A 26878-nucleotide genomic window follows, 5' to 3' on the forward strand; every position below is an offset into this window, starting at 1 on the left:
TCCCAAGTTCAAGCAATTCTCCTGCCTGAGCCTCCCAACTAGCTGGGAGTACAGGCACGTGCCACCACACCCGGCTAATTTTTGTATTTGTAGTAGAGACGGGGTTTCGTCATGTTGGCCAGGTGAGTTTTGAACTCCTGACCTCAGGTGATTCACCTGGCTCAGCTTCCCAAAATGCTGGGATTACAGGCGTGAGCCACCGCACCTGGCCAGGGGTGGTGTCTCTAATAGTCCATGAAGACATTATGGTCATAGGCCCTTAGAAGCACATACTGTTTCCTTAACCTAAGTAGGGTAACCCATATTTATTATTTTTATAAAGTTAAAAGTCGTAACACTATCCTATTTCACAGCCTCTTTCTTTATAGTTCCTTGTAAAATGGGTATTTATGGGAGCTAAAGGGAGATTCACTTCTATAAAGTGAGAGCCACTGAGGTGTTTTTCTACCCTGCCAGGAAAAGGCAGTCACTTGTTTAAAGGTGGCCAGGAGAAGAGAACCTGGGGTAAGAAGACATCAGAAGATCTCAGGACATATAGGGATCAGCAGAAGAATAGGCATTTAGTGCATGGAGTATCATAAAAACACAGGAGAAGCCCAGGCTTTAATCAGGTGTTACAGTGCCTTAGGACATGGACCGAGAGACCTAGTGACTTGCACTTTTCTAGAAGAGGAGGGTACATTAGCCTGCCAACACTATGTTATTTTTTTTCTGTCTTGGGGAAGTTTTCTCATTCTGACCACAGCCCAACACGAAACAGTTCTTATTTGTGGAATATGAAAATCAGATATCCCGCGTGGGTCCTATTATGTGATAGTGCCTGTGATGCCAGCCCTTTGTGTGACACTGTGCAAGGAGAGCCATGTCAGGGATGTCCCTGTGGTTATCACTTTTCTTTTCAGACCACTGTGTGCAGTGTGAAGAAGCAGCCTGATTTTTCAACTTCAGGCCAATGGGAAGTGGTCACTGAGTCTGAAGGGAAAAAGGAGATGAATGTCTTTGATGGAGTCATGGTTTGCACTGGCCATCACACCGATGCTCATCTACCTCTGGAAAGCTTCCCTGGTGAGCACCTTACCAGGAAGGAAGACCTTTGACCCATGCCTGTGACCTGACCCCTGAGGAATGGGAGGATTGTAGTCTGAGTAATTCCTACTTTGGAATGAAGTAAGACTTACCCTAATTCTTCTTGTTCCCCAGAAAGATGTTGAGGTAACTTGTATTATTGTCATTTTTGTAATTTTGGAGATTAGAGCAAAATGTGAGGTCTCTTTAGTTTTACAATGACTTTAGTTTTTCTAAGTATCAAAAGGAAGAATGTGGAGTTCTTGAGGAGCATTAGGCTAAATGAGGAATTTTTCAGCAATAAACAGGAATATTGAGTTTCTAAGGAAGGAATGAAAGCTTGAAGAACTTCAGTCTTTGGCCTGGATTTTCATTTTTTTAAAAAGTACTCTATACTCTAAAGTATATAAGAATATATGTGCTATAAGCGAAATGGGAGTAGGTATTTAAGGGGATGAAAGGACAAAAGAGAATGGAGGTTTTCTGAGGCAGTTTTTATTTATAGTCTCTAAATCCAAAATACAAACACATCCTGAGTTAAGCAAAGTACCTATGACAAGGAAATCACAAGGTACTACTCTGAGGTTACGGGGAAAAAAAAAAGGCAAAAATACTGAGAAAGGCAAGAAAGTAGCTGAGTAAAGAGAACACTTGGAGAATATATGCTTAAACTTAAGTCTGCAAAAAGACCAAGTGACTTGACAAATGATATCCATCATATAAACCATTACCCAATAATTATTTTCCCTTCTCTTGCAGGAATTGAGAAGTTCAAAGGGCAGTACTTCCACAGTCGAGACTATAAGAACCCAGAGGGATTCACTGGAAAGAGAGTCATTATAATTGGCATTGGGAATTCTGGAGGGGATCTGGCTGTAGAGATTAGCCACACAGCCAAGCAGGTTTGAATCACTCCATTATTTACTTTGCTTAACTCTAGCTTCAGTTTCTCCAAGGAAGCTGCAGGTGGGCCCAACAGAGAGTAGGGATACCTGCACATAGCCCATCAGTGCCAGTGGCAAATGTAGGGCTTGGTTTCATTACCTCAGTTGGCAACATTGTGATTGATGCTAATAGAGGAGTTAAGGCTACCAGTTAGAGTTCCATTATGCAGCTGGCCTCATACCAAGGAACTGGATCAGCTAAAGTCTGGGCTCATTATCCTAATCAGGCATCTTCTTAGAGTGTGCCTCTGGCTTTGATAAAGACCAAGTAATTGCTAGAGGTTGTTAGAGAGCAGTATTGAGAGTGAGGATCTTCTGTTGGCCAGCAGAAGTGCTATGTTCTTGTATAAAGGAAAACACACTGTGATCATTAGAAACTTTTCACTCATAGGATAGTGGGTGAATTTTCCTTTACACTCCCCAAAAAGAAGCAATCTTATCTTCCCAAAGACAATGTAGGTATCCGTATAGCGTCCAAACCGTAGCACATGCAAGCAGCTTGCCCCTGCCTTTTTGCATACAGTTAGGTAACTCAGAATAACATTCATTCTAAAGCAATTATATCTCCTTGGCTTTTTGTTTTGTTCGTTTTGGTTTTTGTATAGCAGATTTTGAACTGAGAAGCAAGTGTCTTCACTATGAATTCCTGGAAAAAGACATGCCAATATTGTATTTTCTTATTAATGTCTTTATTGAATTAAACTCTATTGGCAATAGGTAAACATCTTGGTTGTTCTTTAGTAACTTTAATTAAGCCATGCTTCTCTACAAAGATGTTTTAACTTGTTTTATTTTAATGAGAAGCTTAGTGCTACAATTCTGTTAAAGGACTCTTACTCAGCAACTTTGTTTGAAAAACACTTCTTCTCATTACTATCCTCATCTACAACCACAAAAATTATTTCATATGTTACTTCATGAATTAATTCAACAGACATTTATCAGGAAATAACAATATAAAAACAAGGATTAAAAATAATTAAAGTAATTATATAAACAAGGGTTAAAACATGTGTGGGTGTTATGGTAGAAGAATGTGCAAAAAAGGAAGAGTGGGGACCCATGGCAAGAGCTTTCTTTAATATCATTGGCTTGTCAAATGGGCAGTTCTAAGGGATCTTGGCCTTACTTGCCCTGGGGAACTGCAGGTTGCCAAATAACAAAGCATTTCTGCATAAGGTGGCTGTGTCTGTGAGAAAGCCTGGGAAAATGCAAAGGAAAACTATGTCTGCATAGCAGAGGCAATACTGTCACACCACTAATGCAAGCTGAAGAAACTCAATTGCTGAGTTCTAACTTTTTGCTTTACTTGTAAATTGTATTCATGAAGATTTGTTTATAAATCAAACATTTTAAATGGACCTATATGTTTCAGTATATCATGGAAGTTTTTCATATAATTCTTGTGGATGCTTTTGTAAAGAGAAAACATTCGGCCGGGCGCGGTGGCTCAAGCCTGTAATCCCAGCACTTTGGGAGGCCGAGACGGGCGGATCACGAGGTCGGGAGATCGAGACCATCCTGGGTAACACGGTGAAACCCCGTCTCTACTAAAAATACAAAAACTTAGCCGGGTGAGGTGGCGGGCGCCTGTAGTCCCAGCTACTCGGGAGGCTGAGGCAGGAGAATGGCGTGAACCTGGGAGGCAGAGCTTGCAGTGAGCTGAGATCCGGCCACTGCACTCCAGCCTGGGTGACAGAGCGAGACTCCGTCTCAAAAAAAAAAAAAAAAAAAAGAAAACATTCCTTTCTTTCAATATTAATTTCATATAAGATTACATTGATTAAACAATTTTCCTTATATATCTGATTTGTAAATGGTATTTGCTTAAAACAAGGTATAAATGGAAAACTGAATTAAGAAATATGACAGCAGTTAAGCACTTATCAAGTGTTTACTATATACCACAACTTTTACAAAAACACTTCTTAATTATCACAACAGCCTTGTGATCTATGTATTATTGTTACTATTTCATAAATATGAAACCTTTTAATTAGGGCTCTAAGTGTTTTCGTTACTCATCAGAAATTATATAGCCGGCACACAAAACTGTTCAATTTCTTTTTTTTTTTTTTTTTTTTTTGAGACGGAGTCTCGCTCTGTCACCCAGGCTGGAGTGCGGTGGCCGGATCTCAGCTCACTGCAAGCTCCGCCTCGCGGGTTCATGCCATTCTCCTGCCTCAGCCTCCCGAGTAGCTGGGACTATAGGCGCCCGCCACCTCACCCGGCTAGTTTTTTGTATTTTTTAGTAGAGACGGGGTTTCACCATGTTAGCCAGGATGGTCTCGATCTCCTGACCTCGTGATCCGCCCGTCTCGGCCTCCCAAAGTGCTGGGATTACAGGCGTGAGCCACCGTGCCCGGCCAAAACTGTTCAATTTCTAAGACCATATATGCCCTTTCAACTGTGACTGTGGAAGTACATAATTATCACAGCGCTTACAGTCACCACAGGGAAGATAAGATTTGTGAAGTAAACAATTATCCCTCTGTAGACAGGTCATCTTAGACAAAAAGACTATGAAGCAATGTACTTACATAACTTACCATCTGGAAGCCATCTCCAGACAGTTTCATAATGTAGGAAAAGTGATTCTTTTGCCAGGTAACTGAATATCAAATCTTTATCAGCTCTGAACATGGACTTTAGCCAGCGGAGGACACAGAAAGACTGACTAGCTTCCTGTTGTTCTACTAGCAATATTATTTTTCTCCATTAAATAATCAGTCAAACATTTCTTAAGCACAGGCTTTGGAGTTAGTCAGACCTGGGTTGGAAATTCAGCTCTGCCACTTACTAGCTCTGTGATCTCAGGCAAGTTATTCATCCTTTCCATACCCCTCATCATAACATGGGTGTAATAATACTTTCCTCAAGAGGTGGTTGTAATATAGATGAAGGACCTAGCACAATGACGTAAAGGTCACAATTCCCAATAAACGGAAGTGATGATAATCTGCTGTGGATGTGTAGGCTTTATCTCCTACCCTTGAGAAAACACATTTGAAGAGACAGAAATCTCAAGAGTGTAGAAAGTTTAATATCAACAAAAAATCGGCCGGGCGCGGTGGCTCAAGCCTATAATCCCAGCACTTTGGGAGGCTGAGACGGGCGGATCACGAGGTCAGGAGATCGAGACCATCCTGGCTAACACGGTGAAACCCCCGTCTCTACTAAAAATTACAAAAAACTAGCCGGGCGAGGTGGCAGGCGCCTGTAGTCCCAGCTACTCGGGAGGCTGAGGCAGGAGAATGACGTAAACCCGGGAGGCAGAGCTTGCAGTGAGCTGAGATCCGGCCACTGCACCCCAGCCTGGGCAGCAGAGTGAGACCCCGTCTCAAAAAAAAAAAAAAATCAACAAAAATGATAAATAGCAGGAGTTTTTGTAATAATGCAAACAATGTCAATGGCAAAAGAATGAGGGTTTTAGATTAAATGGTCTCCAGCTGCTTTCAACTTTACCAGTACATGATTTTTAATGAGTTCTACAGGTGATAAGTGCTAGAGAAGTTCAGAGGATGGGGAGAAAATTGTCAGCCTGAATGGTCACTGGTGTCTTCATGGAGGAGGCAGTCTTGATCCGGGTCTTTAAAATGAACAGGATTTGGAGAGTTAAGAAGAGAGAAGGCATTTCAGGCAGGCATAATGGCACTAAACAGAAATACAATGGTGGATTAGAGCAAGACATATTCTTGGACAGTAGATACACCAATTTAATTGTAAGTTTAGTGTTTGGGAAGGAAAATGGCAGGAAACAAACACAAAAACCCACAAAGATTATGCAGGGGTTAAAAAGCCAGACTAATGAGTTTGAACTGATTCTTGAAGAAAATGGGGGTGCTTTTGAAAGTTTATGAATCTGAGTGACAAAAGCAAACAATTTCTTCCATGCCCCAGGTTTTCCTCAGCACCAGGAGAGGGGCTTGGATCCTGAATCGTGTAGGGAACTATGGATATCCTTTTGATGTGTTGTTCTCTTCTCGACTTACACATTTTATGTGGAAGATCTGTGGCCAATCATTAGCAAACAAATATTTGGAAACAAAGATAAACCAAAGGTTTGACCATGAAATGTTTGGCCTGAAGCCTAAACACAGGTATGTTCCCAGGATGGGAGTACAGGGATAATGGCCAAAGCACAAGAATAAGGACTCTTCACACTGGCTAATAGTAGAGCTACCTCTACCCACACATTAAGAAAACCCATAGTGGCTGGGTGTGGTGGCTCACGCCTGTAATCCCAGCACTTTGGGAGGCAGAGGCGGGTGGATCACCTGAGGTCAGGAGTTCAAGACCATCCTGGCCAACATGGTGAAATCCCATCTCTACTAAAAATACAAAACTAGCCAGGCATGGTGGCACCTGTCTGTAGTACCAGCTATTCAGGAGGCTGAGGCAGGGGGAATCGCCTGAGCCCTGGAGGCAGAGGTTGCAGTGAGCTGAGATTGTGCCACTGCACTCCAGCCTGGGTGACAGAGTGAGACTCCGTCTCAAAAAAAAAAAAGAAAGAAAAGAAAGCCTATAGACTCATAGAATCTGAAATAAGATTTCTAACTTGTACCCACAGATGTCCAAGATCTATTGCTCTGTGGGTTTTTAGTCTAGAATTCTCTTTGGCAGTAATGCTTTTCTCATTCCCCCAGGTATCAGTTCTTTTTGCATGATGCCCAACAACAAAATGGGAGCTGAGGGCAGCACATCATTTACTCATTGAGCACTTGTTATGAGCCAGGCATCATACATGGGCATGAAATACAGAGAGAAAAGACGTAATAGTAATAGTAATAGAAATAACACTCACCTTTCTGAGGACTTCCTATAAGATAAGCACGGTGCTAAATGAGTTACATGCAGTATCTCACTTAATCCTTACAAGAGCCCTATAAGTTGGGACTATTTTTGTTTCACAGTGAGGAGGTCAATGCAGACCTACTCCAAAGGCTGAGGAGGCTGAGAGACTGAAGAAAAAGCTGACAGATTCAGTTTCTTAGAAACATTTTATAGGGACTTACAAACAGAAGCCATGTCTGTCTCAGGCAGTGGTGAGACAAGATGGTAGATCCCCACACCATTACCTCCCGACCCAGGGATTATATACATTAGGGGAGGGGCACACATACTTCAGAGCGAATGGGTAGGAGTTTGCCCTAAGAGTGGGATTTACGGTAAGTACATGCTATTAAACAACAGATTAACTGGAAATCTCAGAGGTATTCCTGGAACCAGGGTTGATCAGAAGTCAATATGGTAGATTAGCTTCTAAGATGGAGTTGCTTTGGCTTCCACAATTTTTTATCTACATTTTACAGATATAAAAACTGAGATGTAGAAAAAGTAAGCAATTTTCCCGAGGGCAACAGAAATAATAAATGGCAGACTCAAGAAATAGATCTTACCTTAAATACTCTAATGAGAAGAAAGAGGACAGAGTATAATGAAGAAATACATAGAGCGCTATGAAAGTACAAAGGATGGGGTCCTCACAGAACCAGGGAGGGAAAACATTTCTAGAGGCTGATTCCAAATTTATTTTCCCTCCAACTTTTTATTTTTGAAAATGTTCAGATCTACAGAAAAGTTGCAAAATGATAAGTACAATGAGCACCCATATACCCTTCACCTGGATTTACCTGTTAAGTTTGCTATATTTGCTTCCTCTCTTTCCCCCTCTCTGTAGATACATCCACAAATATAGGGCATACATACACAAGTACATTTTTTTTTTCTGAAACCATTTGAGTACGTTACAGTCATTAAGACAGTTTAAATACTTCAGTGTGTATCAAATAAGAAAAAGGGCATTCTCCTACATAACCATCATATAATTATCACACCTGAGAAATTTAACGTTGATAAAATACATTATCTACTACATTGGCAATATCCCCAATTGCCCCAGTAATATTTTTTATAGCTTTAAAAAATCTTTTTAAATCTAGTGTCCTGTCAGGTCATCAATCACCCCATTACATTTAGTTGTCATGTCTCTTTAATCTCTCTTAATCTGAAATAATTCTCTCTTTGACATGGGCTTTCTTTTTAAGAACCCAAGGCATTGTTTTGTAGAGAGTCTCTAAATTTAGACTTGCATAGTTTTCTTCCTTTTTCATATTCAGGTGAAATGTTTTTTACACATATACTACATAGGGGATGCTGGTCTTAGGGGGTCATATCAAGAGTTACATGATGTCAGCGTCTCTCACAGTAATTATGCTAAATTTGACCACTTAGATAAGGTGGTATAGATACCACCGAGTTTCTCCACTATAAAGATATTTTTTCCCTTTGAAGTTAATCAGTGTGGTGACATTTGGAGACTGTGTTTCCTAAAAACCTTTCACCTAATTATTTTAGCATGCATGTTTTTGGTGGTTGCAAAATAAATTGAGGCTTTGTTGAATAATAGGAGATAGCCAAACAAATAGAACAAGGGAATAGCATTCTAATTATAAAAACAAAGTCTCAGAACAGCAAAAAATACATAATGCTCCAGGACCTGCATGTAGTCTGGAATGGCTGGACTATATAGCAAAGATGGAAGAGTGACTGAATGTATCTCTAGGTTCATCAGGCATGACAACCTTTGCTCTACTACATAAAAAGTATGGAATGAAGACAGTCCAAAGCCATTCAAAGATTTAGGCAAGTGAGTAACATAATAATACATACATTTTAGAAAGACCATTTTGAAAATGGTGTGGGAGTGGGATAGGACAGAAGGTCCTAAAGACAATTGTATCATCTGGTTGAGATAAAGAGTAGATAAAACTATTCTGGGGATGTTAAGAGGAGAAAGGGAAAAGGCTTGGTGACCAGATATAAGACTCATGGTTTTGTGGGTTCGGCAACTATATGGATGGATGGTGGTATTGCTGGTGAAAAGGAGTAGGTTTGGAGAAAATGATGAAATCATTAGGTTGGAATGCAGAACACAATCGACCTAGTGTCAAAGCATAACTAAATGCAATAAACCAGTAGTGGTAATTTAAACATATAAAGTTCCTGAGGCCAGGATAGCTCCGTCTGAAGATGAGTTAATTTAGTATTCAGGCATTAAGACTGCTTTTTAGGCCAGGTGCTGTGGCTCATGCCTGCAATCTCAGCACTTTGGGAGGCCAAAGTGGGAGGATCATGAGGTGAGGAGTTCGAGGCCAGCCTGGCCAACATGGTGAAACCCCGTCTCTACTAAAAATACAAAAATTAGCCAGGCATGGTGGCAGGTGCCTGTAGTCCAAGCTACTCAGGAGGCTGAGGCGGGAGAATCACTTGAACCTGGGAGGTGGAGGTTGCAGTGAGCCAAGATCGTGCCACCGCACTCCAGCTTGGGCAACAGAGTGAGACTCTATCTCAAAAAAAAAAAAAAAAAAAAAAAAAAGACTGCTTTTTAGAAAGATCCATGATACTAGGAACCAGCCTTATTATTATTAAAAGTAATGGCAAAAAAAAGCAATTACTTTTGCACCAGCCCAATGTTTCCAGTATCCATATCCTACGCTGTCCCTAGGAAACAATAACAGGCCCAAAGTATACCAAGATAATTCATTGAAAACAACTTTGAGATAAATTCTAAAATCCCAGGCTGTGTATCATTGGACAAGTCACGTAACTTTTCTAGGCCTCAATTTCCTCATTTATAAAACCGGGATAATGACACCTGTTCTGCTTCCTTCATAGAGTTTTGTGAGAGTCAAATAAGTTAATGCATGTAAAAGCCACTTACAAACTGTAAATTGCTACATACATGTAATTTATTATACAGTTTGGAACACAGTGGCCTAAACCTAGCTCTTGAGCCTTTGAAACTGGAAATGAGACTGAACAGAATGTTGACAGCTTAGTTGTGTCAGACTTCTTGATATGAGGATACAAACTATTGACCTGTGGCCTTATCATATCACACACAGAATATTACTGTTACTTGAGAAATCATATATCCACTCCTCAAACAACACTCTTCCTTCACCCCTCCAACACTGTCCCTTTCAGTGCATCCAGGGTCCAACTTCAGCTCTGATCTTCATCTGTGCCAACCTAGTGTAAATTAGACCTTTCCCAAACTTCATGCATAGACCAAGGGGAAGATTATTGGCATACTGTTTACCTCCACCAAAGCAAAATTTTACTTATATGGTACTGATTTCTCTTTCTCTCATTTCTCCTTCACTTGATCTTTGTCACCACTCACAGAGCTCTGAGTCAGCATCCAACCGTAAATGATGACCTGCCAAATCGTATCATTTCTGGCTTGGTGAAAGTGAAAGGAAATGTGAAGGAATTCACGGAGACAGCTGCCATATTTGAGGATGGCTCCAGGGAGGATGACATTGATGCTGTTATCTTTGCCACAGGCTATAGCTTTGCCTTTCCATTTCTGGAAGATTCCGTCAAAGTGGTCAAAAACAAGATATCCTTGTATAAAAGGGTCTTCCCTCCTAACCTGGAAAGGCCAACTCTTGCAATCATAGGCTTGATTCAGCCCTTAGGAGCCATTATGCCCATTTCAGAGCTCCAAGGACGCTGGGCCACTCAGGTATTTAAAGGTAAGTGACCATGCAAATAGACTACTTAATTACTTGGTGATATGTTTACCTCTGTTTAGATAGTTGTTTCTAAATAGCTAGAGATAGCATGTATGATTACAACAGTGCCTAGCACAAAGTTAGTACAGAAAAATTTATTTTTGAGTGTATCTAAAGTAGCAATTTATAACCATGGACATACATCATACCTGGGAAATTTTTCCAAGCTATGCATGCTTTGAAACCATCCTTGCTGATGCTTATTTACTTAGCCTGGGGTGAGGCAGTCATAACATCTTTGAGAAAAATATTCCCCAGTGATTCCAATGTGTACTCCAAATTAGAATTTACTCATCTAGATTTTAGGCAACTGGCATATATTTATGAAGTAAAATAGTTTTATCTTCTTTCATTATAGATAAAATAAAATATAGAAATAGTATGACTTGCTTTCGGCAAAAAATTAAGACCTGATTGGAGACTAGTCAATAATGTAGGATATTCAATCTCCCAAATTCTCACTTTTCTCCTTTTATATCCCCTCTTTCAGTTTTGGCTAGGAATATATGAAAAAAATAATGGGGAATAGGTTTCATATGAGTCAGTAGAATGCTATAGCTTCCAAATAAATAATTAAATCTAGCATCATTAAAAAACTATAATGTCCTAGAACATTACAACTGTTGTTCTCTAAACTGGCCAGACCACACCTAATGATACATTTTAAAAGTGAAGCTGGAGTGCGTTAAATAAGGAGAGCTGGAGTGCGTTAAATAAGTGCGTTAAATAAATGGTTTAAGGGATTTGAAAACATGCCATCTGAAGTACATGTGAAACAGTTGGAGAGAGATTTAGCCTGGAGAAGATAAACTTCAGGAGAGATATGAGAATTTCCTTCAAATATCTGAAGGGAAGGCCCATAAAAGCAGGATTAGATTTACTCAGTATAGCTTTAAAGGCTCAAACCAGAATCAAGGAGTCAAATCTTGAGGGTTACACATCAGCTTACCATTAAGAAGAAAATCCAAAACCTTTTTCCTATCAGCCAATGCCATTTCATGATGGAACCGGCTGCCTCTGAAATTCTAAGCAGAATAGGAAAAGGATGCCAAATGACTGAACACTCACTGGGCCGGGGCGGGATGGGGGAAGGTATGGAGTAGATTCAAGCCTCAGGATAAAGAGAAACAAGGTGATGTTTAAGGGTCCTTCTAAAGAAGAAATTCACTGATTCTATGGTTGTTATAACAAAATTTGCTATTGTTACTAGCATTTCATTAAAACTCAGAGTTCCTGTTGGAATTACACCTTTTCTGTTTCCCCTAGTGAAAATCTTCACAGTTGCAGAGAGAAAAAGAACCAATGTTATTAGAGTTGATAATTCAACAACCTTTCTAAATTTCCCCAAATTTCTATTACTTCCAGTCCTATCCAGCAGATTATGTACTACCTGAGAGCACTATACAAGTAGTCAAACGCAAATAGCCCATTAGGTTGGCCTAATTCTAGTCATATTAAAGTGATCTTTTAATTGGGTCAATTATATAAGGGGAGAACAGTTCATTAAAACAGGCCACAGCATCTTAGTATACTTTAAGCAACTGGGACTCTTTTCTAAGACCAAGTGAATTATTGAGAGGAAATAGAGAAAATGAGTATTTGCAAGAGTCTACATTATGGCTATGAGATTAGGGGATCTTAGGGAAAATGTACAAAAAGCCCAGCTTCCTATGGTAGCAGAAGCCTAGTGCTAATTCCTCTAGCTTTTTTCTAACACCTGGAAGGAAGAAATCTTCAGAATTCTATAACTTTACCAGACTTCCAACAGGAACCCTGGGTTTTTTATTCTGTCCACGACCAATCTGTCTGCCTCCCACATTCTTGCCTTTCTCTTCCCTGAATTATCCCTTCACTATGCCAATTTTAGACCCTTTGGATTAGCTTGGTTTTCCCATTTTTTCATGTCTGCCCAACAAAGCCTGCATCCTTCCTTGTCTGTCCCCTACCAAGCCCCATTTTCCTTCTTCTTCTGTTCTCTGGAATTATTGTTCTCTTGTCAAGAAAATGTTCTACTCTTTTCTAGAACACTGAATTTACTTCCTTGCCTTGACTGAAATGAAACGTAGTTTTTTTCATTGCTTCTTTTGCAGCCCTTGCAAGTGTTTTATTTTCACTCAGCAACTTTCTTTCCTAGAAAACTATATCAAGTTACACCAAATCTCTGGATCACAAGAAGGCATTATGTCATAACCTGGCATTCAAGATCCTCCACAAATTGGATACAACCTCCAATTTCAGGCCCATCTTTTTTTTTTTTTTTTTTTTTTTTTTTTGAGACGAAGTCTCGCTCTGTCACCCAGGCTGGAGTGCAGTGGCGCTATCTTGGCTCACTGCAAGCTCCGCCTCCTGGGTTCACGCCATTCTCCTGCCTCAGCTCCCAAGTAGCTGGGACTACAGGCGCCCGCCACCACACCCAGCTAGTTTTTTTGTATTTTTTTAGTAGAGATGGGATTTCACCGTGTTAGCCAGGATGGTCTCAATCTCCTGACCTCATGATCCACCCATCTCAGCCTCCCAAAGTGCTGGGATTACAGGCGTGAGCCACCACGCCTGGCCTCAGGCCCATCTTTCACTAGTCTTTACCATACTTCCTATAATACTCTAGATGCATTGGATGACGTACCCACTAAGCAGCAAACACAGCAGGTACCCTTGTACCCTGTGCTTTTGCTTCCACTGTCCTTTCTCCTTGATATGCCTCCCTTTACTTTTTATATGTATAGGAAAAGCCTATGCATATTTCTTCCCTCCCTTCATAGTATAGTGATAGCTCTTTAAGTAAAGGACTCATGTTTATTTGCCTTTGTATTGCAAGTCTAGACCAGTGCCTAGCACATAAGAGGTATCTAATAAACATCTATTCTAATAAATGCCAGTTTAGCCTTGAGGTAAATGAAATTCTAAATTCTGATGTAGAAATTTCTTACCTGAGGATCTCAGCTTCTGGGCTACCTTAGCCAATTTCCAGTTATGTTAAAAGCCTGAAAAGCCTGAACTGGACTGAAATTGCAGAATGGGAGCCAGATCTCTTTTGTCTCGTAATATCAGCTATACATTGAAATATGCAGGGGCAAGTCAGGAGTACACAGATACAACCTGCTTTAGGCTGACAGCAAACTGAAGGCCTGCTACCACAGAACTATAATTCAAGCTCTCTTCCTTCCCACCTTGTCTTGGAACCCTTGGAAGATCTCTGAACTTCAGTTCCTCACTGTTCTTCAACATTCTTCAGATAACATATACTGACCTCTTAGTATGTACCAGGCCCTCTGCTAGGGGCTGGAGATGCAAATATGACCAAACAGAAAATCCCTAACTTTCTAGAATGCAGAGTCAAGCAAGGAAGACTGTGTTAGTCCATTCTCATGCTGCTATAAAGAACTGCCTGAGTCTGAGAAGTTTCTACTACTCAGAGGTTTAATTCTACTACTCAGGAAAGAGGTTTAATTCACTCACAGTTCTGCATGGCTGGGGAGGCCTCAGGAAACTTACAATCACGGCAGACAGCACCTCTTCACAGGGTGGCAGGAGAGAGAATGAGTGCTGAGTGAAAGGGGAAGCCCTTATAAAACCATCAGATCTTGTGAGAACTTACTCACTATCATGAGAACAGCATGAGCAGCCTGAGGGTAACCACCCCATGATTAAATCACCTCCCACCAGGTCCCTCCCATGACACATGGGGATTATGGGACCTGCCATTCAAGATAAGATTTGGGTGGGGACACAGCCAAACCATATCAAACACAGACAAGTAAACAGACACTTAATGATTTGTTCATTCAGCAGATATTTAACTAGACCCTAAACAAGTGCTCCAGTAGCAATGCAGAAGAGCTGCCATGGGAGCAATAAGTACCCAATTCTCCCTACAACTACATAGGAATTTACTAAAAGAACAGGGAAGGCCGGGCACGGTGGCTCAAGCCTGTAATCCCAGCACTTTGGGAGGCCGAGACGGGTGGATCACGAGGTCAGGAGATCGAGACCATCCTGGTGAACACAGTGAAACCCCGTCTCTACTAAAACTACAAAAAAAAAAAACCTAGCTGGGCGAGGTGGCGGGCGCCTGTAGTCCCAGCTGCTCGGGAGGCTGAGGCAGGAGAATGGCGTGAACCTGGGAGGCGGAGCTTGCAGTGAGCTGAGATCAGGCCACTGCACTCCAGCCTGGGCGACAGAGCGAGACTCCGTCTCAAAAAAAAAAAAAAAAAAAAAAAAAAAAAAAGAACAGGGAAATATTGACCATGGAGGGGATATAATCACTACTGTTTATGCAAAGTTAGATAAAAGTGACAGAACAAATAGAGTTCTGGGAACTGCAAGTAGTTCAGAATGCTAGTAAATAAAGTGTTATAGGAATGAAGGAAAATGAAACTAGGCATATTCACAGGCAATATCAAGAAGTTCGTATTTAAGGTACACAGTGGAGAACCACTGAAGGATTTTAAGTGGAAGAGGAGTCAAATCAGATGTGCAGTTTAGAAGATATGTTAGAGAGGAGTGAAATGGGAAATAGGTCAGTAAGAGCCTGTGGTAAAAGTCTCAGTAAGACATCATGAGGGCTTTAAACCAAGGCAATGACAATCTAAAGGAATTGGAGAAGCCAGACTTAAACGAAATTTCACAGGCAAATCTGAAGAATTTGGTGACAGAAAGCATATTGGAGAAGAGAGACAGAAAAGAATCTGTTCAGGTGTTGAGGCCATTCATTTGAATTGGGAATCTAAGATGGGGAGGAAAGACCTGGAGGGAGATAAGAAATATGGTAAAGCTAATATGTCTAAACAAGGAAACACTGCAAAAACAAAATTTATGAATTAAGACATAACTGTACCACAGGGTATATAGGTAAAAAGATGTATATATCTTTTTAAAATTTTTTAATTTGTAAAAATTTTTTCACCCCATGAGATCTAGACTAAGATGTATATACATCTTTATCTATCTATAGACAGACAGAGAAATACAGGGTTTTTTGTTGTTTTTTTTCTCTCATTTATGAATTGGGTGTCTCCCACAATCAAGAAATACACCTCCTCCTTCATGTTTCTAGCTAATAGAAGTAAAACTTGTGGTTGTGGAGAAGTAATTTGGAAATTGACTCTCAAAAGGCATTTCTTGAATATCCAAAGAGACCTATGATTAATCTTCAATGAAGCATTTCAGTGTTTCCTAATTGATTTGTGAAGATAAGTAATAATTCCCATGGCTAAAATGTAAAAACATATGGAAAACCACAGAAGGCTATTTGAGAGTGATGAACTTCTGAGTTCCATATTTTAAGAGGGATACACCAGGATAGTTATTAGAGTATGCTTAGTGAAGGGCAAGCAAGATGGCAGAGAATGTGAAACCCGTTATATGGGAAACATGTATTTTTAGCTTGATAATTAGAAGACTTAAAGGAGTTACTACAATCATTTCCAAATATTTCGAGAGCTGTCATGTATTAGCATTAAACTCTGTGGCTCCAGAAGGCAGAGCTTGGTCAATGGTACAAATGCAGAGTCGGATCTTGGGGTCAATAAAAATAATAATGTTTCAGCAGCTAGAGCAGTCAAATAATTGTATAATCACCTCAGATATAATTATTATAGATACCCATCACCAGAGATGTTCTTTTTTTTTTTTGAGACGGAGTCTCGCTCTGTCGCCTGGGCTGGAGTGCAGTGGCCGGATCTCAGCTCACTGCAAGCTCCGCCTCCCGGGTTTACGCCATTCTCCTGCCTCAGCCTCCCGAGTAGCTGGGACTACAGGCGCCCGCCACCACGCCCGGCTAGTTTTTTGTATTTTTTAGTAGAGACGGGATTTCACCGTGTTAGCCAGGATGGTCTTGATCTCCTGACCTCGTGATCCGCCCACCTCAGCCTCCCAAAGTGCTGGGATTACAGGCTTGAGCCACCGCGCCCGGCCTTACCAGAGATGTTTAAAGAGGAATGAGATAACCACAAGGTTAGAGTACTTGTAGAAAGAACACTTGTATCAGGTAAAATATATTGCCATTCTGAAATTCTATATTCCACAATTTTATGGAGTGACACCTTAGGACTGGATGTGGCCAAAATCTTCTACATGGCATAGTCCCTAGTTATAGGGGCATACAACTAATTGTTTAAGCTTAGCATTATTCATACTGATTTAAATACTATTTAGCCTTTGTCTAGCCCTGTCCTTGGTATATAATTCCTACAAATGGAACTGTGTCTGCATCATACTTAAATTTATCAGTCAAGATTAGGTATTACTGGCTAACATGGTGAAACCCCGTCTCTACTAAAAATACAAAAAACTAGCCGGGCGTGGTGGCGGGCGCCTGTAGTCCCAGCTACTCGGAGGCTGAGGCAGGAGAATGGCGTAAACCCGGGAGGCGGAGCTTGCAGTGAGCCGAGATCGTGCCACTGCACTCCAGCCTGGGTGACACAGCGAGACTCCGTCTCAAAAAAAAAAAAAAAAAAAAAAAAAAAAGATTAGGTATTACAAGTTCCCCTTGGCCTTAACCCCTACTCTTATCAAAGAAACATGTTTAAAGATGAGGCTTATCTTCCACAGGACTTTAGGCATTACAAAGTGATTTTTTATTTTGGCCGGGCGCGGTGGCTCATGCCTGTAATCCCAGCACCTTGGGAGGCAGAGGCGGATGGATCACCTGAGGTCAGGAGTTCGAGACCAGCCTGACCAATATGATAAAACCTCCTCTCTACTAAAATTACAAAAAAAAAATTAGCTGGGTTTGGTGGCATGCACCTGTAGTCCCAGCTACTCAGGAGGCTGAGGCAAAAGAATTGCTTGAACCTGGGAGGCAGAGGTTGCAGTGAGATCACACCACTGCACTCCAGCCTGGATGACACAGCAAGAGTCCGTCTAAAAAAAAAAAAAAATTATTTTTACTCCTTCTCTTTCTGTTGATATAAAGCCCCTTTGTTACGAAGAATACAGGTGCAGGTGTGTTTCCCCACTCCCCTGCCCTTTAACTTTGTAACTGATTTTCCATATACTTTTAAGGTCATTTTCTCATGTCTATATTTCATTTCCCAATTGAAAGACTACATCAGGGAGGAGGCAGGTATTGGTTGGAAGTCAGAGTAGGGGAAATCTCTTCCAAAGACAAAGGAGAATAAGTAGAGTAAGCTACAGACGTTAATATTATATTGTGGTGGTGGTAGAGTAATGATCAAGGGAATTGTAACCTCCTTGAGTACAGGAAACGATCCTGTATTTCTTTGAATTCTCCATAGCATAGTAATTGTTTATAGGATTAGTGTTCCTACTGAGGTAATTTTACAGTTAAAATTTTAATTTTTATCTTTAGGGCTAAAGACATTGCCCTCACAGAGTGAAATGATGGCAGAAATATCTAAAACTCAAGAGAAAATTGAAAAAAGGTAAGAAGATCTCCCAGGAAGATATACGGTTACATTTCTACTTATTTCTTAATAAGAGAAATATTGTACTATATTTAACTTCCTCATGTTAGCTTGAGGATTTAGATTCTATTATGAAGAAAAAAGGAAAAATAGTCTGTGACAATAGAATGGAGAAATAGCACTAGTAGTCTAAATATGGATAAGAAAGGAGAGAAAAGTTTTAGGTGTCTAAAATCCCATGTTTAATGCCTTAAAAAAGTCACATCGGAAAACACATTTGGAAATAAAATCAGAAGGCAGAAGGTGTATTATTTTTGTGAGGATTACTTGACGTGCTAGTAGACTTGCCAGAGGAAGGAAGAGTGACAGTGGATGAATGAGAGGCAGCTATGGGTGAATTACAAATCTGTAGGTAGATTTACAAGTCTGCAGTGGCCGCTTTGCTGGCTATGCTCATGTGACAGCATGCTCAAGTCACAGTGGCTCATGGTATGAAGAGTCCATGTGAGCTGGGAACATGGTAACAGCCAGCTGCTTAGTGTTTTGGTGAACACAGTCATTTAGCAGTCTGAATTTCACAACTTAAGCTCAATCGCTGGGTGTTTTTTATTTGGACAAAGTGAAAATTGATGGTAAGTCTCCAAATTTCTGTGGAAAACTGACAGACAATCGTTCCAGGCCTAAAGAGGTGGTTATCTTCAACTGATTATACTAGCATGACTTTCCTTCATGTAGGAGGAGAAGAAAGTTTTTATTTAATTCCATTACCACTTCCAGGCGCTCTCCTATTTTCCTCCTTCCTTTCACTGCCAAACTTCTGCACTAAATTTTCTTTTCTTTTTTTTTTTTTTTTTTTTTTTTTTTTTGAGGCGGAGTCTAGCTCTGTCGCCCAGGCTGGAGTACAGTGCCGCGATCTCGGCTCACTGCAAGCTCCGCCTCCCGGGTTCCCGCCATTCTCCTGCCTCAGCCTCCCGAGTAGCTGGGACTACAGGTGCCGCCACCACGCCCGGCTAATTTTTTTGTATTTTTAGTAGAGACGGGGTTTCATTGTGTTAGCCAGGATGGTCTCGATCTCCTGACCTCGTGATCCGCCCGTCTCGGCCTCCCAAAGTGCTGGGATTACAGGCTTGAGCCACTGCGCCCGGCCTGCACTAAATTTTCTAAATTCTCACCTTTTGCTCCCTCCTAAGCCTTCTGCATTGTTAACTTCCATCCTTACTCCTTAAACTGCCCTTTTTATTTTTATTTATTTATTTATTTATTTATTTATTGAGACGGAGCCTCACTCTGTTACCCAGGCTGGAGTCAGTGGCATGATCTTGGCTCACTGCAACCTCTGCCTCTTGGATTCAAGCGATTCTCCTGCCTCAGCCTCCTAAGTAGCTGGGACTACAGGTGCACACCACCAAACCCAGCTAATTTTTGTATTTTTAGTAGAGACAGGTTTCTCCATGTTGACCAGGCTGGTCTCAAACTCCTGACCTCATGATCCACCCGCCTCAGCCTCCCTAAGTGATGGCATTACAGGCGGAAGCCACCATACCGGTCGGAAACTGCTCTCTTAAAGGTCACCTGTGACCAGCTTCATTTTCCTTCTCACTACTGAGTTTGGTGCTTTTAAACATTTCTTCCTTCTTGGAGTGCTTTCTTTTCTGGCTCTAAAGTATCTTATTTTAACTTTCCTCCTCTCTTTCCTTTGACTTATTTTTGTCTAACCACCTTCTGACCCTGAGTAGTCAGTAACCCAAGGATATAATATAACCTTTATTAAAGGCTATGTATATACATTGTTTTATATGAGTTTATTTAATCTGCATAATTAAAGTAGAAAATAGTGAACCTCTTTTGTGAAACCTTCATGAATACTTTAGCTTTTTTTTTTTGAGATGGGGTCTCACTCTGTTACCTAGGCTGGAGTGAAGTGGTGTGATCTTGGCTCACTGCAACCTCCACTTCCTGGGGTCAACCAATTCTCCTGCCTCAGCCTCCCAAGTAGCTGGGACTGCAGGCGCGCTAACAATGCCCGGCTAATTTTTGTGTTTTCTGTAGAGATGGGGTTTCGCCATGTTGCCCAGGCTGATCTCGAACTCCTGAGCTCAAAGTGATCTGCCTGCCTCAGCCTCCCAAACTGCTAGGATTACAGGCATGAAACACCACGCCCAACCTCATGAATAGTATAGATCTTGACCTACTATTATAGGATAAATAAATGTATGCCTACAAACCCTTAAGCCAACATATGGTTCATAACGGAAAGCTCTCAAATTTTTTACAGTTTTACCTTTTTCTCTCCTAAACTTAGTCCCATTTCAATAAATTCCTACTTGACCCTCTATCAGGTCCTCTGAAATTCCATCTCACCAGTTCTACCTCAAATTTATTTTCTATCATTTTTTTCCTGTCCCTATCCCTGGATTCTTCAATCTCAACTGGCTTGATTTGGCTTTTCTCTTCTTCTCTGTCCTACAGTTCTTTCTTTTCATTACAGAAAGTAAAAAGTGAAAGTCACTCATTAGGTCACCAAATCCCACTCCACCACACAGATATCACTGTTAATCAAACACATTTTCCCCCTAAAAAGTTGTTTTAAGTCTTTAAATCTGTGCTTGGTATAATCATTTCATTTGTCTCCATTTGGAGGGCTACTTCCTCTTGTGGAGTAAGTCACTCTCCCTCATCCTTTCAGGATTCCAAATTAACATTGGCCCTGGGAAGTCCTGCCCTGTGGACCCTGTCACCATTCCCTCATAAAATAATTGAGGATGCCATACTTGAGAATTTTTGTAATGGGTTTTCTCTTTCTCCTAACATCAGAGTCCTTTGTATCTGAATGTGCTATACTTGTCCCTCATCTTATCTGTATCTTTCACATCCTTCAAGAACCTAACGATTACAGCTCTCTTTTAACTATCCCCTCTCCACATTCCTATTTAGCAGTCTGAAACCACTCAGAAGTCTCTGCTTCATGTTTATCTCTTTTATCTCCTTTTGTAGATCCTAAGATCCTTAAGGACAGTGACAAATGTTTTATCTTTCTTCTCTATATTCCACAGCTCCTAGTCCGATATTAAGCCAATAGCAGGCACTCAGAAGGCTGTAATTGATTGACTGACTGATTGAATTATTGCTAGGCCACGGTTTCTGTCTTTTCTACTTTAGGTATGTGGAGAGCCAACGCCATACCATTCAGGGAGACTACATAGATACCATGGAAGAGCTTGCTGATTTGGTGGGGGTCAGGCCCAATCTGCTGTCTCTGGCCTTCACTGACCCCAAGCTGGCATTACACTTATTACTGGGACCCTGCACCCCAATCCACTATCGTCTACAGGGCCCTGGAAAGTGGGATGGGGCCCGAAAAGCTATCCTCACCACAGATGATCGCATCAGGAAGCCTCTGATGACAAGAGTAGTTGAAAGGAGTAGTTCTATGACTTCAACAATGACAATGGGCAGGTTTATGCTAGCTCTTGCCTTCTTTGCTATAATTATAGCTTATTTCTAGTTATCCTATTATCACTGCCCTGTTTTTCATTGGGCAGCTTATCTACAGATGCCTTCAGAATCTGACAAGATTGACTCTCAGTTTCATATTGCCCAGAAATCTACTTTAATGTCTCTTTCAAAAGCATTAATTCACTTTCCTTTTTCCTACAATGAAACCTGTTTTTCATTTGTAGTAACTCATCTCCCTTCCACTCGTGATCCATCACTCTTCCTTGTGGTAATCCCTAGACTGTGAGCTCAGGTACCTTTTAGTCATCTTTGTATGTCTTTAGCAGAGTTCTTGACATGTGGTAGATGCTTCATAAATGTTTGTTGTTTATCAAATTTTATGGTAGGGAGAGTAAGTCAGCATCTGTGTAAAATCGCTTACTCCACGTAACTCTTCTTCTGATAGGATTTGATTTTCTATTAGAAGCTCAATTTTTTTTTCATATTATAACTAAATGTTTCCTGAGAGATAAGAGAAATAATGTTCTTACAATAGTTGTATGTTTCTAAGATAAGACATAGATGCTTAAGACATTTTGTTTCACTTGCTGTTCACTAGTGTACTTGATACATGGTCATTTTTAGCCCTTTTCCTTAGGGACCATGTCTTTATTTTCTCAATAAAGAAATTACTTTCAACTTTCTAGGCTCACAGTCATTCAGATAATCTACCATCTGCCAATGAGATCAACTTGGTTGAGAATTTGGGGATTTTAAATTAGCTGTCCTACCTTCTTAAATCTCTTTGTTCCCATATTAGGATCCAACACAACTTTATCTTAGGAAATATGATAAGTAGCTTCCAACTGTTGTAGTGTGGTCTACAAATGTGATTTGATTCATCTTCCCCCACTCTAATTTTCTCCCCTTTTCTCCTCCCTTACATGGAGTCTAAGTAATAAGTATTTGAACAAGTCATTTATGTATTAAATTAGAATTGATATTAACTAAATGTACGAACATTCTGCTTATACCAGTTTTTCTTTTTTTTTTTTTTTTTTTTTTTGAGACAGAGTCTGGCTCTGCCGCCCAGGCTGGAGTGCAGTGGCCGGATCTCAGCTCACTGCAAGCTCCGCCTCCCGGGTTCACGCCATTCTCCTGCCTCAGCCTCCCGAGTAGTTGGGACTACAGGCGCCCGCCACCTTGCCCGGCTAGTTTTTTGTATTTTTTAGCAGAGACGGGGTTTCACCGTGTTAGCCAGGATGGTCTCGATCTCCTGACCTCGTGATCCACCCGTCTCGGCCTCCCAAAGTGCTGGGATTACAGGCCTGAGCCACCGCGCCCGGCCCAGTTTTTCTTATGTCATAAAGTGTAGTTCTGAAAAACAGAGCAAATGAAATGCAAAGCAGGGACTTAGGTTTACATCCCAGTGCCACTGATGATTCTGTTTTCTCATCTGTGGAAGTTTCACTGTTCTTGTTTCATGGAGAAATTCACTAAGTGTCAGGCACATTGAACTCAGGTGATGTTCATAAATAGCTCTTGTACAATATGTTTGTATTTGGATTGCTGCTTATTACTTAACAACAGGATAAATCTGAACAATGGAAAAGAACAACATTAGAGATTATTGTCTTTCCAAATACAAACACATGTAAGAGAACCAGAAATGTGAGAACTACAACGTCTTCTTGTTTAAACATTTAGACAATTGCCTACCCTTTCACCGAATTTACCTGTGGAATGCCTTTTGAGAGTTAGAACTGAGAATTGGTATTACTTTTCAGGTCTTTTGCTTTCCATAATCCTTGTGATACTGGAGATTTATCATCTATTAAAATGGACCTAGTATTTTTAAATCTGCAGATCAAAAGCAAATTGAATGTCTCTTGCTTCCTTTTAATTTCTTTTAACATATAAATTTGTTTCTCTTTTAGCATATAAATTTGTTGAATTAACAGCCCTTTCATAATATAATTCCTAGTTATCGGCAATAAGTACACCGGTTTCTTTTTAAAATTAGGAGTATGTAATTCTAAATTAATTGATTCTCTCATTGTACATATTATATGTAAGGTTATAAAAAAAATCATTGGTCAATGATTTTTTAGCTCAACCGAGCTAAAAGTAAGATGTGAACAGGAAATTGAACTAAAAACAACTTAAGATACAAAGCTCTTGTTACTGATAATGTCTAATAATATTCATCAATTTACTATATCTTGCTCTTACATTAAAATGTTCTATCATTTTCCTAATTATTTTAAAGCCGATTACAAATATATATATATATATATATATATTCTTGTAGTGCCAGAAAATAAGGAAGTGCTCAAAAAGCAAACTCAATGGCATATGTCAAAGGGACACAAGAGCCATCTCAAAGTGGTCCCAATGGCCAAAGCTAGAATAATTTGAGCAATAAAATAACCTAGTATTGAATTATAACATAAAATATGAAAAATGCCCATGAGTTCATGCTGATATAAATAAATGATTGAATAAATTAATAAATGGGGTACAATAGATGAATCTCCCATGAAGAAGAATTCCAAATAACTTATGAACTCTGCCCTCAAGGATATGGAGCAGAACTTCCTACTTCTCCAGTGTGAGCTGAATAGTGACTTCCTTCCAAAAATTACGTATGAAAAGGGGGAAAATAACTTTATAGTGGAGAAATCTGATAAACACTATCTCAGTTAGGTGATCAAGATTAACACTAACAGTAATAAGTCACATTGATAGTATGTACCTTTGAGATGAAGTGATAAGAAGGCCACTTTACCTCTCTGTGATATTCCTCCCAAAAACCATAATCCAGTCTAACCATGAGAAAAATATCAGACAAACCCAAGTTGAAGAATATTCTACAAATACCTGACTACCTCAAAACCATCAAGATCATCAACAAAGAAAGTCTGAGAAATTGTCCCAGAATAAAGGGGCCTAAGGGGACATGACATCTAAATGTAATGTAGTATCCTGGATGGGCTCCTGCAACAGAAAAAGAACTTTAAGTAAAAATTAAGGGAATATTAATAAAGTATGCATTTTGGTTAATAATGTATCAATATTGGTTTATTAGTTGTGACAAGTGTACCACAGGAATGTAAAATGTCAACAATAAAGGAAATTGGATGTGGGGTATATGAGAATGCTGTACTATTTTTGCAACTTTTCTTAAATCTAAAACTCATATAAAATTAAAAAATAAAAAGAAGAAATGTGGAGTTATTATTATTATTTTTTGGCTCAGGATTTGACCCAGAGCTATGGTCTGGCAGAATTTTCTCAGAGGAGGAAAACTGGCTAGTATCAGTCATTCAAATTACTATGTTTTTCTATGATTTCTCCATAAATTAAGTTGTTTTAATAATGCATAAGATAACTTAATGCAGCAGTTTTGCTTCCTTTGCTGAGTAAGTATGGACTATAATTATAGAGAATGTAAAATGGTGATATAAAGTCAAAATATACAACTTCTTAAAATCACTTAGATATGTTCTTTCTTGAAGCTGCGCACATTAAGCCAGCAGACCCCACTAGCAAATTTATGGTATGTTGATGTCATGTACATTCATAAATAAGATTATTTTACTTAATACTGGGCCCGTTACTTTTGTTAGGAATAATACAGCATTTAAACAACCTCCAGACTGCCTAATGGAATTTCTCAGAGCGCCAAGTTTTTCCATATTTTTATACACATTCTTGTGCTGTACTTTCCTCTTGATAAATTCTTCACTGGCCCAGCTGGCTAACACCTATACCATTGTCCAGATTCACGTCATCTGTTATCTCTTCAGGGAATATCTTTCTGACCCTCAGTATGAAATAGGTCACCTTCCTCTATGGTGTCCTTCTCAATTACATTTTATGAATAGCCTTATCATACTATATAACAATAGTTGGTTCTCTCACCTGTTTCCTCCTTGAACTAGTAAACTACTTGATGGAATACATTTTGTACTTAATCTGTGTGTTCCTAGTGCCTGATGTAGTGGCTGGAACATAGTAAGACCTCAGTAAGTTAAGAATTAATTAGTTAAATGAATACATTCAATATGGGAGGTAGATGACTTTTGAAGGATTAAATCAAACAGTGAATAATTTTAAAAAGTGATGAAGGAGATTAAAGGGTGATTAACATTTTGAAATGTCTGCAGGACAAGCATGCTCTTCCAAAACATATTCTGAGTCATTGATCTAAATCAGTTTGTTATCTTTAATGTTCAGTTGTGGTTTAAAACAAAAGTGTTATGTCCTTGTCTATAATTCATTTCCTCAATCAAACACAAGACATAAAAAGCCAAGATCTTAGTACAAGAAAGAAGGTAGGGTATATATATGTCATCCTTGACCCTCATGCTGCCCTAATTTCACTGCTGTTCTGTGGGGAAAAGAGAGAGAGAGATCAGCCTGTTACTGTGTCTATATAGAAAGAAGTAGACATAAGAGACTCCATTTTGTTCTGTATTTGAGATGCTGTTAATCTGTGACCCTACCCCCAACCTTGTCCTTGCAAGAGAAATGTGCTGTGGTGACTCAAGGCTTAATGGATTTTGGGCTGTGCAGGATGTGCTTTGTTAAACAAGTGCCTGAAGGCAGCTTGCTGGTTAAAGGTCATCACCATTCTCTTAATCTCAAGTACCCAGGGACATGTACACGGCCAAAGGTCGCAGGGACCTCTGCCTAGGAAAGCTAGGTATTGTCAAAGGTTTCTCCCCATGTGATAGTCTAAAATAGGGCCTCGTGGGAAGAGAAGGACCTGATCGTCCCCCAGCCCGACACCCATGAAGGGTCTGTGCTGAGGAGGACTAGTACAACAGGAAAGAAGGCCTTTTGGCAGTTGTTGGCAGTTAAGATAGAGAAAAGCATCTGTCTCCTGCCCGTCCCTGGGCAATGGAACATCTCGGTGTGAGACCCGATTGTATGCTCTGTTTACTGAGATAGGAGAAAACCGCCTTACGGCAAAAGGTGGGACTTGCTGGAGCAATGCTTCTAAAAGGTTTATGGAGATGTCTGCATATGCATATCAAGGCACAGCATTTTCCTTTGAACTTATTCATGTCACAGAGATCTTTATCCATATGTCTTACTGCTGATTTTCTCCCTACAATGATCCTATTGTCCTGCCACTCCCTTATCTTTAAGATGGTAAAGAAAGGGAACTCAGAGACCGGTGCCAGCGTGGGTCCTCTGTATGCTGAGTGCCGGTCCCCTGGGCCCACTTTTTCTTTCTCAATACTTTGTCTCTGTGTCTCATTTCTTTTCTCAAGTCTCTCGTTCCACCTAACGAGAAACGCCCACGGGTGTGGAGGGGCAGGCCACCCCTTCACTGTTCTGCCTTGCTTTCCCAAATTCCCCAGCTCCTTTGAAGCACCCATAACTTCTGATTGAAGTTATTTACAGAATTGTTGACTCCCCTTCATTCAGTAAAGATTTTAGCACCAAGCGCTCTGCCTCTCCATAATATAAAACTACT

The 26878-nt window shown here is 40.2% G+C and overlaps 1 protein-coding gene across 9 annotated transcripts in view; it reads left to right on the forward strand.

The window, feature by feature from the left end:
• The window catches only part of FMO5 (flavin containing dimethylaniline monoxygenase 5), a 56582-nt gene extending 32042 nt beyond the window's left edge, over positions 1 to 24540 (forward strand). For 5 of the 9 annotated variants that reach the window (XM_045380513.3, XM_045380559.3, XM_045380401.3 and 2 more), the window contains exons 4-9: positions 903 to 1065; positions 1825 to 1967; positions 5910 to 6109; positions 10200 to 10552; positions 17901 to 17973; positions 21115 to 22089. In XM_045380513.3, the coding sequence (XP_045236448.1) occupies positions 903 to 1065; positions 1825 to 1967; positions 5910 to 6109; positions 10200 to 10552; positions 17901 to 17973; positions 21115 to 21460 (1278 nt within the window). In that variant the 3' untranslated portion in view covers positions 21461 to 22089. Of the gene's footprint in view, positions 1 to 902; positions 1066 to 1824; positions 1968 to 5909; positions 6110 to 8574; positions 8659 to 10199; positions 10553 to 17900; positions 17974 to 21114; positions 22090 to 24214 lie in introns of those variants that run through there. The other 4 variants (XR_012415645.1, XR_012415646.1, XR_012415647.1 and 1 more) reach the window with 2 other exon arrangements.
• Positions 24541 to 26878: the final 2338 nt, after the last annotated feature.

This window comes from Macaca fascicularis, chromosome 1, assembly GCF_037993035.2.
Source record: "Macaca fascicularis isolate 582-1 chromosome 1, T2T-MFA8v1.1".
Taxonomy (NCBI): Eukaryota; Metazoa; Chordata; class Mammalia; order Primates; family Cercopithecidae; genus Macaca; species Macaca fascicularis.